Source organism: Schistocerca piceifrons, chromosome 1 (assembly GCF_021461385.2).
Source record: "Schistocerca piceifrons isolate TAMUIC-IGC-003096 chromosome 1, iqSchPice1.1, whole genome shotgun sequence".
Lineage (NCBI taxonomy): Eukaryota > Metazoa > Arthropoda > Insecta > Orthoptera > Acrididae > Schistocerca > Schistocerca piceifrons.
The window spans coordinates 253,567,449-253,584,947 of record NC_060138.1 but is presented as its reverse complement, the minus strand read 5'-3'; the positions used below and the strand labels follow the sequence as shown (position 1 = coordinate 253,584,947).

Here is a 17,499-nt window from a genome sequence, read left to right as displayed (position 1 = left end):
CTAGTTGCAGAACAGTTCCAAATAATTTTGTGTCTGGACCACCCTGAGGTGTTTGTAGTAAAAGTTACCTTATTCAACCTTAACAGTTGCTTTCATGTATTTTCCTCCTGTTGTAGTCACGTTAAGCAGTGCCACTAATTTTGTCACTGAATTTCATCTCCATATGCGGAAGATTGAGGGTTGTAAGAGAGCTCCTGCTTTCTAGCGACTCACTGCGAGATAACATAACCATGATTTAAAGAACTCTTCTGTATTTAACTATTCTTGTAACTGTTACAACATAGAGTGAACAGATCGCTTGTTACAGTTTGCTTGTAGCTAGTCTCTACGTGATGCTCCATGTCATGATATATAGGTGGTGAGTCAATAAGTAAGCCCGAGATCATTTTGATAACCTTCTTTTGTTCCGGTGCGAAACCATTGTCAACCAGACCACGTCTTCCTTGGAGTGCACAGCATCCCCAAGTCACGACAGTAAAGTGTAAACAATTTCTCCATCACAAATCGTGTCTTGTTAATGCACTGTGCTCACATTTTTGTCTTCATATTTTCACATAAATCAGAAAATTGCACACACAGTCTGCAGTTCACTACTAAGATATTTTTTAGGTGCCACAAACATATTTCGTCAGCCTAAGGGGATAATAGCAGAACATGATATTCTAGAAAATTTTGTGTTAGGTACACTCCAACCAAATTCAGCATTGGACTACCACATTAATGAGAATTCGTGTAAGAAATAATAGTGGCTTCTCTTTTTATAATTTTGTGAAACTGGGTTAGTAAACTTTCATACATGTCTTTGATACGTGTAGTGAAAATTTAAAGTTGTTTCACGAAATATTTAAATTAATTAATTAAGTTAATGATTTTTTAATGTGCTATCAGTTATCTACTCCCATTTTTTTTAATGCAGGTCTGTAATGTGGATTACAGCTCTGTGCGGGTGTGTGCGTGTACATGCCTGCATGCACATATGTGCTACAGTGCAGTTTTTCCTGATATCACTGTATTGTGTTTTTAAAAGTACCACTAGAGAAAAAAGGTTATATTTAAGTATTTGTTAGCTGTGATCTGACATTGAATTCGCTGAATTTGGTGTATTTTAATTCCATTATGTATATGAAGCATTGTAGGGAGTTGTGTTGGTAGTGGATACAAAATACATGTATTCAGAATTCCCCTCCCTACCCAGTGTTCTTTTACAGAGTGAAAGAAATGTGAAATATATGCATGTAATTTCTTTTTACAGGGTGCATCTAGTCCAGAGCCATCAACAGTTTATGTTGACCTACGAGCACTAAGAAATGATCGGGTCTCTCTAGTAGAGAGAGGGAGTCCTCATTCCCTGTGCTTGATGGAATCGGGTAAACTGTTGCCTGGAGTAAAAGTGATAATTGCCAACCCAGAAACAAAGGGTCAATGTGGTGATTCCCATCTTGGAGAGGTAAGTATAATATACATGCTGATGAGAAAATAATAGAAAAAACATGCCTTACAACTTACTGTACCTAACAACATTTACCCCCCCCCCCCTCCCCCAATTTTCTGTTGACAATATAATATTCAGTAGCCAAAATTTTTGCGTTTTCTGTAATGATCTCTAATTTATTGTACAGTACTTTCATATTCTATGAAACAAAAATGTAAATGGATCGCATAATAGTGATGTGATAAAAACTACACAAATAAAATGTCTGATACCTAATAAAAATGAACAGCAAAATTGATACACTGGTTCTTACATACATTTCTTTTTTGGAGTGATTATTAATTACAGAAACCATAGTACGGTTGGTGAACATGTCACATGACATTCTTGTAGTAGACAAACAAAAACCAGAAGAAAGTGGAAGATGCTGTCCTTGATGATAAGTGTTGTCACTATTAATGGCTGCAGCTGCTTTGTGCTCCTACTATTAAGACATGTTGATCACACTTTATTACATACAGGAATCTGTGAAAACAGTTTGTACATTTTTGTTTTGGTTAAAGAGTCACATTAATTCTAAATGAACTGCAGTGTTAAGCAACATAAAATTATCACTTACAAAGCCATAGTGGAGAAAGTGGAATAGATGGCTGTAAATCAAATGTAATTTTTAGGGGTTCACTGTAATTGTATTTAATACAATACAGGTTTCAGCCCATCAATCAAAAATTGAGATTAAAAAGGCACAGGTTTGTTCTTATGGCATAATTTTTGGTACAGTCACCATGTTCAACACGAGAGGTGAAAATTTACAAGAAAGGGGGCTAATTATATGCAAAACAGTTTCTTACTTTGTGCAATACACAGCAGAAATAATTGATTTGAGCTCATTCTGGTTAAGATGTAACAGTGTAGATTAAATGTTTTATTATCTGATACCTTTGACTTTAATGTAATCACTATTCAAAATTTGTTCTTGTTCATTAATGAAATAATGTAAACAGCCTTTTTGTGTGTTCTTCAAACTTCAGGTCATTTGTGCACTTCGCTTCCAGTGTGCGACGTGAATTTCTTTATAGATGACACTGTCCATAAAAATCTGAAAGTATATGTTGAAAAATTCAATCATTGTTAATTTCTGTAACATATTTCTATCAAGTCATCAATGTGATTTTTTATATGATGTATCTGGCAGATACAGCAGCTGATATTAAAACCATTAAAATCTCTTATCCACTAAAACTTGTGAATAAAAGCTGGTAGAAACACTAACTTTAAGATACATAAGTTCTTTCATTTCTGAAAAGAGGGGGCAAATTTCAATGGAAAATGGCAAGACAAGGATTAGAAAGTACTACCACCAGACCACAAGTTTAAAGAGAAAGAAACAGAACTGTGCTGTTGTTTATTAAAATTGAAATTTGTCCTGCATTTGCTTGATTGTAAATTCATTTTCAAGGCCCTTCTCTTTCTAAGTATATTAGTTGATGATTAAAATTTGGTAATAAAGAAATACAAATAATGAGGAGAATTTTTTTTATAAAAGTGTTTTTTATTTAATTCCTTATTCCAGAATTTTGTTATGTTATAGATTTGGGTGCAGTCCAGCCACAATGCAAGTGGGTACTTCACAATTTATGGAGATGAGAGCGACTACGCAGACCATTTCAATGCTCGTTTGGTGACAGGCACCACAGGGGAGACATATGCCCGTACTGGATATCTCGGCTTCCTAAGGAGAACAGAGTGCACTGGTCAGCAGCAGACAAGCACAGTGATCGGAAGCAGTATCGGAGAACAGACCTCAGCAGTGTTGGGCGCAGGAGGTGAGGGCTGTGACTCCCCTGCTCCTACACAGCCCCTGCTGGATGCTCCAGGTGCAGTGACACCCACTTAGCATGGGCACGCGCGTGCAGTCGCAGTTGCAGCACAAATCAAGATGGTTTAACACATCTGCTATTTATGCAGCAGTCTTGTCTCTGTGAATCAAACTCTAAGGTGAAGGAGAGGAGTTTGCTGTCATGTCTTCCTCACCGTGTTATACTCAACGAGTCGAAATCTTTATATGTTTCATTTATTAAGCTGTTTTGTTTTATACTTTAGTAGTTCTTTATCTACTGGTATTTCACTGTGTGTTAACAAGCAGACTGGCCAGAAATTATGAAACAAAACTCATTGTTATAATTATCCTTGTCTTTGCGTAAGACAGATTATTGAGGATTGCACTCTTGAAAAACAAAATTATGTGGTTGTGTTCACCCCAACAAGTATAAGCACAGTTTTGTCCTCCTCAGTGAGTGTTTATGTAGTTCCTCTTCAGATTACATTTTTCTATGAGGAGCGTTTGAAAAGTCCGTGCAAAGTCCGAGAGATGGCACCACCAGCACATATCGAGGTCATGTTTAGCTAGTAGCATGTTTGGAAAGAACACACACCAAGTTTCAGCCATATTGGTCTACTTCTTTGTGTTTGGCATTCGTCGAATCGAGGAAGTCAAGTGATTGTCAAAAAATGGCCGAAAACGAATTTCGTGTGGTGATTAAACATTACTTTAAGAAAGGCAAAATGCATCAGGAGACTAAAGAGAAGCTTGATAAACATTACGGTGACTCTGCTTCTTTGATTAGAACAGTTTATAAGTGGTTTCAAAATTTTCAAGTGGCCATGTGGGCACAAGTAATGCTGACCATTCTGGATGCCCTGTGGAGGTTACAACTCCAGAAATCATTGATCAAATCCATGATATGGTGATGGATGGCAGAAGAGTTAAGGTGCGTGAGATTGCTAGTGCTGCGGGCATCTCAAATGAATGGGTACGTAATATCTTGCATAAACATTTGGACATGAGAAAGCTATCGGCAAGATGTATTCCTTGATTGCTCATGCTTGACCAAAAACGGAATCATGTGAAGTGTTGCAAGGAAGGTTTGCAACTGTTCAGGAAGAATCATCAGGACTTTAAGCATCGTTTCATCACTGTGGATGAAACATGGATACATTACTATACACCTGAGACCAGACAACAGTCTAAACAATTTGGTACCAAGGGAGAATCTGCACCAAAAAACTGAAGACCATTCCTTCGGCCGGAAAGGTTATGGCAACTGTCTTTTGGGATTTGCAAGGGATAATCCTCATCAACTATCTGGAAAAGAGTAAAACTATCACAGGTGCATATTATTCTTCGTTATTGGACCGTTTGAATACCAAGCTGCAAGAAAAATGCTGGTGATTGGACCGCAGAAAAGTCCTTTTCCATCACGACAATGCACCAGCACACACCTCAGCAGTTGCGGTTGCAAAATTAATGGAAATAGGATTCCAACTCGTTTCACATCCCCTCTGTTCTCCAGACTTGGCTCCCTCGGACCACTATTTGTTCCCTAATTTGAAGACATGGCTGGCGGGACAAAGATTTTATTCAAACGAGGAGGTGATTGCAGCAACTAATAGCTGTTTTGCAGACTTGAACAATTCCTATTATTCGGAAGGGATCAACCGATTAGAAGAGCATTGGACGAAGTGTATAAGTCTAAAAGGAGACTGTGTCGAAAGATAATAAAAGTTAACCACAAACATGTAAGTAGTTTTTATTTTTGCACAGACTTTTCAAATGCCCCTTGTATATCTGTCACTGTGTATTTCAGCTAAAGATCTACAACAAATGCGCCAACCCAGTAGTGTTGTTGTGGACCTGCTCTGTGCCTTGTGAGATACGTTGTTAGAGCACTTCCTAAATCTTATTGTACCTTTATGATATTTGCAACTTTTTTTAGCAGTTTGGTTTCCTGGCTGTGTCATTGTACTTTCCAGAGCATTAATAACACAAAGTGCAGTGAAGTACGCTGGAAATTATTTTGCGTAACAAGAAACCAGGGAGGAATGTTGACAAGTAAGAGGCAAACATTGCCAGTAACACAAAAGATGTAATGAGACAATGAGAGATAGCAAGAAGCTTAATAACCTATCTCACAAAACTCTGAGTGGGTTCATTACAACAACAGTGGCATGGTACATTTGCTAGATGGCAACTGGAATTGATAGTAATAGAAGCACCAAAATGTAATACAGATTGGTTTTTCTAACACATTTTAGGTGACCCACTTGGACTACATTGACATCTGATGTGACATTCAACAACGTACCAACTGAAAAATGAAGAATTGGGTAGCCGTGTTGTTCACACCAAAATCTGAAAACAATGTTTAATAATAATGATTATAGGATGAAAGAAACTAACTTGTTCCAGATAAGAACAATGCCCCCAGTTGAGTGACTGTCTTTGCATATTGTTCATATGTCTTGCTATCATCATGTCATCAGAACATTGTTTGTATTCTGTCCAGGGCTTCTTATTACTGTATTAAAGTGTGCAGAAATTATTGCGATATTTCTGTAGGCTGATATGATTTTCTTTTATTTGATATTTCATTTGTCTTCCCTGACGTCCACCCCCCCCCCCACTCCTCCCCCCCCCCCCCACCCAAATCCTCCGCGCCACCCCTGCTGCCCCTATGGCTGCAAGAACTAACATCCTCCAAAATATGATTTTACTACTACTAAATGCCACACAATTTGGGGACATGAAAATTTCATTTAAATAATAATGGAACAAATTCTGTGAAACTGTTCTTAATGAAATCACAAGTTTAACATTTTGCCCTATTCTCAGGTACAAATGTCATGCATCTGGAGACAGTAGTTGACTTACACTGGTTTTACACTTCACATGTTTTGATAATTGGTGTTTGCCAGTGTTTGTTATGACATGTGTCCAATGTAAAAATAGTTACCAATTTTGCCTGAAAGGAAACAATAAATTTAGCTTAAATGTGCATGAGACTCAACTGTTAATATTGGAAACTAACTGGTCATTGTCAAAAGTTTCAGATAAACAGTATAATGGAGAAAAGAAATCTATCTTCAATAACTAATGGTTTCCAGACATGCTAATTTTTGTAATCGTTTGTTTGTCGCTGTCTTGTTAGAATTAGGTGTGCACCAAACCTCTCCCTCTTTCAGTCTTCTTCTCTTCCCTAGTGTTTCCCCATCTAATGTGGGATACAAATTTTCAATGTTTGGCAGATTTTATTTTTTATTATTTAACTTTGTAACCAGATGTCCTTCCTGATGGCACTGGCATCGAGGTAATCTATGGGAGGGAAGTTGTGTGCATCGTGTCAATGAATAGTGTAAACCTTGTTCTGAATAGTGTAAACCTTGTTCTGTGTTTTATCATATTCCATCTGTTTGTGTATCATATTCTCTGAAGTGGAATTGGGGACAAGCCTAGCATCTAAGAAGTGCAAGTAGGCTGGCCTATGTAGCAGCCCACCATTTGATCAGGGTTGGGCTCACCACCTTGTCTTGTAAGCTAACACACTGCATATTATTCTATACAAGCAGATCTCACCAAACACACTTCTCACTACCTACTCTTATTTGCCTACCTACTCTTATTTGCCTAATGTCGCTTCTTATCTCAGTCTTCATGTAAAGGTTTTTTCCGTAAATCAGATTTTCTTGAGCATGATGTAGCGCAGTATCCATCTACATTGTTCATGGTGAATGTGCACATCCAGAATGTGCAGGTTTTGAAGTTGTGGACAGAAAATAATGGTTTTAGGACATCGGTTAGTCAGCATTACGGTATGTACTTTCGAAAAACATTAGGTGTTTGTTACCCTAGGTGCCTTACTAATGTTACTGATGAATCCAAGAAACTGTTGATAACTTGTTGATATTAAATACATTTTAAATATTCATTTTTGTACATTTGCACGATCTCCATTAATTGTGCCTATTATTGAAGAAGAGCATTTTAAATAGGATTTATTTACATTTTGTTTGGCTGCTGCTAAATACATTTCTCTAACATGTGTTACAACCATCTTGATTATGTGATAAATGGTATGGTGAATCATTTTGTAAATACATTTGATGTTAGAACATGCTATGCAACATTTTGAATTTTTTTATTGTGCTCTTTCCTTTTTAATTAAATATTCTGCACAATTCAGTTTCAGTGTTGGCCTTTAATGAAAAATTGATGTTTTGCAGCTTTATATTGCTATGCTTTGCATCTGCAGGAAAATTTATTTCACAACTAGAATAGTTCAACAATTTTGTATTTTATACACGGTTATAAAAGTGATGTTTAATATAAAGCATGGCCTTCAGTAGTTTATGTGCTGTTGCTGTCTTGTAGCTGATTGAATGGAGCAATAGGCTTATTCTTAATCTGAATATTTGCTACTGTTATCATGTATATGCTAATAATTAGTTTATCTGTGCAGCATTTAAGTCATTTCTAAGTTCCATTGATTAGTCCCTAATGCTCTGACTGGTGATATGAGCCTTACATATTGTCCTGAAACACTGAAATCATTAATTAATTGCATGAACTCTGTCCCCCTTCTCTTCTAAAGTCTCTAAAATCATTTAGTGGAATTCATAGTGACTTTATTAAAAAATTGTCATAGCTCAGTCTCTCTGGAAATATGCCTTTTCTCTAGCCAAAATTCAATCAAAAACATTTCTGCTGCTCCTTTGTGTATCCCTTATGATATAAATCACTGTCTGTAACTTGCCACACATTCTTCCACAACAGTTTTTATTTTTTCTCTTACCCAAAATCCCTATTCTTCACCACCCTGATCCTACATAATTTTACTACCAGAGCAGAACATTAATGAATCACCTCTTCGCATTTCACAAGAGCCTTTTACCCTGCAATGACTGAGACCCTTGCTCTCAAATAGCCAGAAGCGTATGAATCTTTTGTTCACTGAACTCCCCGCCCCCCTCCCCCTCATGTGCACATGCACATACAAGTTGTTGAACTATAGATTAAAATAATAATGAACTGAAATGTATGACAAATACCAAAAACTATGCAAAACTTCTCATTGTGTAAATGTAATGCACTGACTGGTTCCCAAGGGAATTAAGGAGAATTACAGCAATTACCCAGTCACACATGCTGTATGAAGGCTAAATGATGGCCCGATAGCTTGCTGCTGGTATGTTTGATTTTATCACCAAGTCTCCTTGATGATACATATGAAGTAACAGAAAACAGATTCTCAACAATTTAAGTCACACTAGATGTTCATAGCTACATTTTTGTACCCTCCAACCCTTTTACAGAAGCTCGAAATTTAGCATGGACTTCAATGCGAGACGCCTATAACAGTTTCCACAACGAAACTTTTGTCTCGAAACCTGGCAGAATGGATTTACTATCGAAGACAGTGCTGCCAAAGCAGAGTTACTAAACACAGCCTTCCGAAATGCCTTCACAAAAGAAGACGAAGTAAATATTCCAGAATTTGAATCGAGAACAGCTGCCAACATGAGAAACGTAGAAGTAAATATCCTCGGAGTAGTGAAGTAACTTAAATAACATATTAAAAGCAAGCCTTCTGGTCCAGACTGTATACCAATTAGGTTCCTTTCAGAGTATGCTGATGCAATAGCTCCATACTCAACAATAATACAACCGTTCGCTCGACGAAAGATCCTGGATCCGTACCCAAAGACTGGAAAGTTGCACAGGTCACACCAATATTCAAGAAAGGTAGTAGGAGTAATCCACTAAAATACAGGCCCATATTGTTAACATTGATATGCAGCAGAATTTTAGAACATATATTGTGTTCGAGTATTATGAATTACCTCGAAGAAAACGGTCTATTGACACAGTGTCATCATGGGTTTAGAAAACATCATTCCTGTGAAACGCAACTATCTCTTTATTAACATGAAGTGTTGAGTGCTATTGACAAGGGATTTCAGATTGATTCCATATTTCTGGGTTTTCGGAAGGCTTTTGACTCTGCACCACACAAGCATCTCGTAGTGAAATTGGGTGCTTATGGAATATCGTCTCAGTTAAGTGACTGGATTTGTGATTTCCTGTCACAGAGGTCACAGTTTGTAGTAGTTGATGGAAAGTCATCGAGTAAAACAGAAGTGATTTCTGGCGTTCCTCAAGGTAGTGTTACAGGCCCTTTGCTGTTCCTTATCTATATAAACAATTTGGGAGACAATCTGAGCAACCATCTTCGGTTGTTTTCAGATGACGCTGCCGTTTATCAACTAATAAAGTCATCAGAAGACCAAAACAAACTGCAAAATGAATTAGAAGAGATATCTGACTGGTTTCAAAAGTGGCAGTTGACCCTAAATAACAAAAAGTGTGAGGTCATCCACATGATTGCTAAAAGGAACTCATTAAACTTCGGTTACATGATAAATCAGTCTAATCTAAAAGCCGTAAATTCAACTAAATACCTAGGTATTACGATTACAAACAACTTAAATTGGAAGGAACACACATAAAATGTTGTGGGGAAGGCTAACCAAAGACTGCGTTATTGGCAGGACAGTAAGAAAATGTAACAGACCTACTAAGGAGACTGCCTACACTACGCTTGTCCGTCCTCTTTCGGAATACTGCTGCACAGTGTGGGACCCTTACCAGATAGGACTGATGGAGTACATCGAAAAAGTTCAAAGAAAGGCACCATGTTTTGTATTATCGTGAAATATGAGAGAGAGTGTCACAGAAATGATACAGGATTTGGGCTGGAAATCATTAAAAGAAAGGCATTTGTCGTTGCAACGGAATCTTCTCATGAAATTCCAATCACCAACTTTCTCCACCGAATGCAAAAATATTTTGTTGACACCGACCTATCACCACAATAAAATAAGGGAAATCAGAGCTCATACGGAAAGATATAGGTGTTCATTCTTTATGCGCACTATAGGAGATTGGAATAATAGAGAATTGTGAAGGTGGTTCGATGAACCCTCTGCCAGGCGCTTAAATGTGATTTGTAGAGCATCTATGTAGATGTAGATGTAGAAGAAAGATAATTGTAAATGGCCCTTCTCAGGAGACACTAACACATATATTGTGCAGTCTCCTATTGGAGCTCAATGAGCATAACAACCTATGGAGTTGTTCTTTACAGATCCCAATTAGTGTAGCAAGGAATGGGTCATGTGAGTGTGAAATTATGTTTCCTCATATCATTCACGTGTATTCCACTCAGGATTTTTCATTATTGTACAGACTTACTGGGTCACATGTTGTTGTTGTTGTTGTTGTTATTGTTGTTGTTGTGGTCTTCAGTCCTGAGACTCTAGGTCACATCTTACAAGATAGCATCTATATGATTGTCTTCATATAGTCTCTTAGATCGTAGGAACAAAGCGTCATCTGGTTTAAAAAGTCACTTTCAAGATCATTGCCATTTTCCCCACATGAGAAAGCTTTTTCATGTGAGTACAATTTTTTTTAGAATATTCTGCAGGAAACTGGTTTCAATATTACCATGCAAAATGGACTGCTTCTTGAGAGATCTGCTAGAGGTCGTGATTATGAGAAATACTGTTAAAATTCATCAAGTCTAGGTGCTTTGCTTCTTTGTAGAGATTTCAGTTGCTTTTTGTACCTGCACACAAATATCTGTACATCTTCCAGCTTGGCACCCATGTGGCATTTGTCCAAAGGAATTATAGCTTTATTTTCCTAAGCTTTTCAAGTCAGTGGTCCCTTCTTCCGGCTGAAGGGTTAAGGAAAAGGAAGAAGGTGAAGGAAAAAGACTGGTGTGGTTTAGGAAATGGGGAGAATTCAGAAAAGTTGCCTTGAACCATGGGAGGGGAGACTTACCGGACATGATGAAGCCAGAAGGGGGAGCCACTGGCTCTGAGGGCTTGCAAATTTCAATATCTGTGTGTGTGTGTGTGTGTGTGTGTGTTTTCTCCTGCCATTTTGTGAGCAGGTTTTGTATGTATCGATTTACTTTAATTTTCAGAAATTTATTATTTTCTTCATTGACAGAGGTGTTTTGGAAGCTTTGTAAGTGGATAAGATGGGACTAAATGTCTTTATAACACACAAACCAGTAAGATGCATGATCTTATCTCAGTTTAGTTTCCTCTAGGCTTCATTTACCAGAACATAGCAGGGGAATGGGTTTAGCACACCATGCTTGTGCTGTGGATTATTATGAAAAATGCTGTTACTACTTAATTTAATTCATCGCTATTGCAAGAGTACTTCCTCATGTGTGTGTGCGCGCGTGCGCGCATGTGTGTGTGTGTGTGTGTGTGTGTGTGTGTGTGTGTGTGTGTGTGTGTGTGCGCACCTGTGTGCGTGGGTGTTTCCACTTTAATTTGCTAAAATGAAATGTCTTTTACAGAGTTACATGATGCTGTGTTTGTGGTTGGTGCACTTGACGAGACTATTATGTTAAGAGGAATGCGGTATCACCCTATAGACATAGAAAATAGTGTCATGCGATGCCATAAAAAGATCGCTGAATGGTAAGATACCTCTCTGATTCACTTTTCACAATTTTTTGTATGTTTGCAACTTCTGTAAGAGAAAGTAGTATCAGTTCATAAAATTTTTCAAGAGAATTTGCATGTTCATTTTTGTTTGATTTTTTTTTTAAACTAATCAAATTGTAATGAGACATACAGTTGTTTGATTTACAAGCATTTCTTTTCAGTTTTACATACAGTTAGGGATCACGTGCTAACCAGACTGCAGATATTTCAGATAACTTTCATTTTGGTTAAGAAATTGGTTTTAGAACCTGTGGGTTCCATCTTCAACTAATGCTAACTCTGTTTGTAGTATTTGATAAAAGGCACCTTACTGTAAGTGGTTCACAGACTTTTCAGTGTAGTGATGTTCTCCTTTCACTGAACGATGAGTGCCATTGTAACATTATTATGAAAAGGAAAGTTGCCTCTCACCATATAGCGGAGATGCTGAGTCGCAGAGGCACAGCAAAAAGACTGTCACTAATAAAGCTTTCAGCCATTAAGGCCTTCGTCAACAATAAACCACACACACACACACACACACACACACACACACACACACACACACACACACACACAAAAAAATCACGTACATTACTGCAGTCTCAGGCAACTGAATTTGAGTGTGGTTTCAGTCGCCTGAGACTGCAGACATGTGCGAGTGACGTGTGTGTGTGTGTGTGTGTGTGTGTGTGTGTGTGTGTGTGTGTAGGTCTTAATGGCTGAAAGCTTTATTTGTGACTGTCTTTTCATTGTGCCTTTCTGTGAGTCACCATCTCCACAGTATGGTGAGTGGCAACTTTCCATTTAATAATCCTGGGTTTTCCATTTTTTGACCGCTGTAAGAGTATGTTTTTGGGAGTCTACAAAGTCAGCATTACCAGTGTATGAAATCACTAGTTTCTGATATTATTCAATTAGTCAAAATAAAAATTATTCATGACATGTGGAGTTGTATCAGCATACTAATTTTACATCTAAATCACACTCAGCAACAGATCTATGATATTTCCAAATCTGGGCAAAAACTTGGTAGTGCCACCCCACCCCCAAATCGTTTGAGATAGGCCATCAAAAATTTTTAAAAAATCAATTTTTCAAAAATATGTTCATTTTGTAGTGCACATCTGTCTGAAGTGTTTGATATACAAAACATACATGTTTGAGGAAATAGAAGACATGTTATTTGATCTTAAATGTGCCAAAGTGCAGTGCCATGCCTCTTCGCACAGCTTTCTTCTATCGCACATAACTGTACTTTGGCTCTGTGGCATTCAAGTATGTATATTTTGTAATGGAAGCCACCAAAACTATATTCAGGACAATGGAATTTAAAATGTCCTGAGGAGTGAGGCAAGCAACACAGTACACATTTCATCAGTCCTTAGGACCCGGCATTCTTTTCTCTTCAATCTTGCTACAGCTTTACACAGCATGATTTCCTTTCTGCAAAAGAGTCAATTACCTCATCAAAGTTCATCAAATGTGGTGATATATGAAAAATCAAAATTTAAATATGTAGTACTGATAAAGCTGTTAATACGGATAGTACACAAGACTGGTGTGGATTCTCGATTTGATTACATCTATTTTGTTACTGTTTGCTAGATAAAATGAAACAGTTGTAACGCACACCAAATAAGTGAAACTGTTTTTGCACAAATTGTCTTTTTTATGTATCTCATTTACACAAATAACACGACAGAATATAATTCACGAAGTGCCATCAGTGCCTATGAGGCTTCCTACAACCAAAAAGTTTTATGTTAAGAAATAATTTTATGTTTCAATCAGACACTCCAGTCTCAAGCTTGAATCTAAAATTAGTAGTCCAAAATATGTATATAAATTTGGAATCATAATATTCTTCCATATAATTTGTGTGATTTCCCTGTTTCTTCTTCTTCTTCCTCATTCTAACAAACAATCTTGTCATCACTAATTCTGTAACTATATGTGCCACTATCAAAACTTATTCTCTGGTTAACTTCACTAACCCCAACCCTACCAGAATCACTGGTTCAGTTATCCCGCATTTATTCTCCGTTTTCCATGCCATTCGGAGAACAGAATTTAGTCGCCTTCCAACCAGGGACTATACAATTTGCCCTTAGTAGTGTAGCCTTCTGGCAAAAATTTTATGTCAAAATTTCATTTTTTGGATACATCGAGAAGATGACATGTAATCTTTCTTACCTGTTATTTCTATAACTCATTTGTTTCCATTCTGGTAGACTGAATCTGTGGATTTTACTAATAATTATGACCATGCTGATCATTCGCACACCCAGTCAACCACATAAACAGAAATTGGCATTCACCTGTTTGGGCTCATATGGCTCAACTTGTATAGCCCCGCTTCCTTTTGTCTCCCGGTAAGTGTTTTTATTTGTAGATGCGATTGGGATTTTCCCCAGCAGAGATATCATGTACACTATGCACGCATTCAAAAATCAACTTGTGATTCATTCAGAAATCATATGAATAATCAAACAGTGGAAAATACAGGATGGAATGTAACAATATTATGAAAAGGAAAGCTGCTACTCACCATATAGCAGTGATGCTGAGTCACAGATAGGCATAACAAAAAGACTGTCACAAGTAAAGCTTTCGGTGAGTAAGACCTTTGTCAAAAATAGATCTCTCTCTCTCTCTCTCTCTCTCTCTCTCTCTCTCTCTCACACACACACACACACACACACACACACACACACACACACACACACACACACACACGTGGTAATATCATATGAATAATCGATAGACCAATGTTTGCTGAATGCTAGGCGCTTTGTGCAACAAGGTTTGTTTGCTTCAAAAATATGAATTTGGCACCCTCTGCAATTGCTGTCCAAGGGAGATACCCCAGTTGGTCCCCCCCCCCCCCCCTCCACCCCCCTAGATCTGGGCCTGATCATACTTCTTATGTTACTGAAGTAACAACTTGCATTTAAAAAAATTCAATTTGTAAAAAACAAAACTTTAATTGAAACAACCATTAAAATTGAGAGCCAGTGCTCACTTTCAGGAAGCACAATGCCCAGTATATCCCACATAAGCAATCAAAATACAAACTATTCTTAGTTTTTGGAACTATAATGTAATTTAAGTAAAAAATCTACACATCAAGCAGCAGCAAGAGAACACACGTACCAAGTTTTTAAAGTTTGCAAGCCATTGGAGCCAGTCTCTCCTTCTTCGGGCAGAAGGGTTGAAGTGTAAGGAAGAGGGGTGAAGGAAAAGGACTGGTGAGATTTAGGAAAAGGGATGGACTCGAGAAAAATTGCCCAGAACCTCGGGTCAGGGGAGATCCCCAGATGGGATGAAAAGGAAAGACAGTCAATCAGGTTTCGCCCTTCTTCCTTCCTCTTCAACCCTTCTACCAGAAGGAGACACTGGCTCCAAATCTTGCCTACTTTAATACCTGTGTGTGTGTGTGTGTGTGTGTGTGTGTGTGTGTGTGTGTGTGTGTGTGTGTGTGTGTCTCACGTCATCTCGTCACCAAATAAAATATGTTTAATCCTGAAAGCTATAGGTTTTCTTCTTCTTTCTTCTTCTTCTTCTTCTTCTTTCATTTCACCCTACTTTGGGATATGTTAAACCATCCCCCATTCCATTCACCATGCCGCGTGAATCGTTTTGAAGACATGCCACTTTATCTTTTTTTGTCTGTGCAGAAATAAGCAGGGAAATAATGTAAAAATGTCATTTTTATTATGCTTGTTGAAAGCAATAAAATGTTTAGATAGAAGCTGCCAGAATACAGCTTCAAAATATAATTTATATGAAAACATGTTCATGTAATAAGTTTCTGATTATTACATGCATAATCTTAGTCATGTAGTACTTATAGTGTTAATTTTAGAAGTTTAAATGATCATTCATTGTAAATATTAAATAGCAACAATTTAATTAAAGAATTTCATTTTCAGTGCTGTATTCACATGGACAAATTTACTGGTGGTGGTGGTTGAACTGGATGGGAATGAAAATGAAGCTCTCGATCTTGTTCCTCTCGTTACAAATACTGTTCTGGAGGAACACCATCTTGTTGTCGGAGTAGTGGTTGTTGTTGATCCAGGTGTAGTGCCAATTAACTCCCGTGGAGAGAAACAGCGTATGCATCTTAGAGATGGCTTCCTTGCTGATCAACTAGACCCCATATATGTAGCATACAATATGTGATGAGGTTCAGTGGTCTGTAGACCATTCCTGTGGAACTGTGAGACTGGCCATACCTTGAGAAATTATTCAGTTGTTGTGTGCATCACAATTAGTCTGTGTATTCAAGAATACTTGCCATGACGACAGATTTGAAGACATTAGAAGTGTGTGAAATATTTTGATGCCTAGTATGAATTTATAACAGAAACAGTGTGACATTGTATGTTGCCACTTTCCGGCAAAGGTGGCAGACATCGACTGCATTGTGCCACTAATAGACATATGTTGATTTCATGCATAACTGAACTACCTAGAGAACCACTTTTGTACTTTTAATATTAGTGGTGGTTCTTTTAATGTGTGTGATTCAAGCATCTGCTAAAGACTCTCAGTTGAGCAGCCTGTACGGTGCACTAATTTTGTGATTTTTTGTGACAGTTGTGAGTTTATGGACAAGCTCAGAATCAACACTATCTACAGTGGGTTTAAAATGTCTTAAAATTTGTTTTCTGTCAACGATATTTCTGTTGAATGGTGAACTGACTGTACTGTATATTTAATATAAAAAGCTACAAATGACTGTTACTTCATCTTTTTCCATCCATAAGTGCAATGATTACTGCACACACTGAAGTCTGTGATCTGAGATTCTTTCCCATGTCCCTTTAACAGTGAGGATTAGTCAGTGAAATTGCAAGGATGTGAAAGAACCTGCCCAAAATTCATGAAGAAAAGAGAATACCGCAAACCTGGAGCCACAACTGTGAAAGTGTTTAGAATAGAGGGACCATTGGACATAGCTTGTACTTTTACCACTGTGATGTAACCAGATTTGCTTACAGGCATTGTAAGCCTTGGGCATTTGACTTCGCTCAAAGAAAATACCATTATCAAAGGCATCTGCACCTATGATTTTGACTAGTGTTAAACTTTTAGATTTTAATGTGAGACAGTACATAACTGATGATGTGGTGAAGAAAAATAAACTTCGAGCAGGATTTCTAGTATGGTTGGCTGTGTGATTATAGACTGCCCGATATTAAGTCATCATTATGCCTTCAGCTCGTAAACATGTCTAGCGATACAACTCACCGTTAGGAATGTGTAAATGCATGTTCTGCTTACATTACATAACAGAAATAAAGTAATTTTGTGTACATTTATGTAATATACTTTTAACAAATTTGTGTGAAATGTGACAACTAGCTCTGGTTTTTTTTTTTTTTTTTTTTTTTTTTTTTCTGTCACACTTAATTTTTAAAAAAAAGGTCCCTATAATGAGTGTTGCTATTATCGACACCAAGCGATTTAAAAATCTGTTGACTCTCTTTTTTTAAAAATTACATTCTAATTGCTAATGCTTATGTATTTATGTAACAGACAAAGTGCTTCTTTGGCAGCTTACATTATTTTCTTTCATAGTAAGTCTTAAAGAAACATACGCCCTGTTATCATCACCCATCATTGTCGTCATTGTCATCACCATCATCATCTGTCATCATCATCATCATCATCATCATCATCATTATTGTTATTTGAAGCACAATAACAACAAT

At 37.4% G+C, this 17,499-nt stretch overlaps 1 protein-coding gene across 2 annotated transcripts in view; it reads left to right on the top strand.

Moving 5' to 3' along the window:
• The window catches only part of LOC124803897 (disco-interacting protein 2 homolog C), a 605,756-nt gene extending 588,806 nt beyond the window's left edge, over positions 1-16,950 (top strand). For both annotated transcript variants that reach the window (XM_047264711.1, XM_047264710.1), the window contains 4 exons: positions 1,253-1,447; positions 3,024-3,309; positions 11,647-11,770; positions 15,712-16,950. In XM_047264711.1, the coding sequence (XP_047120667.1) occupies positions 1,253-1,447; positions 3,024-3,309; positions 11,647-11,770; positions 15,712-15,964 (858 nt within the window). In that variant the 3' untranslated portion in view covers positions 15,965-16,950. The remainder of the gene's footprint in view (positions 1-1,252; positions 1,448-3,023; positions 3,310-11,646; positions 11,771-15,711) is intronic.
• Positions 16,951-17,499: the final 549 nt, after the last annotated feature.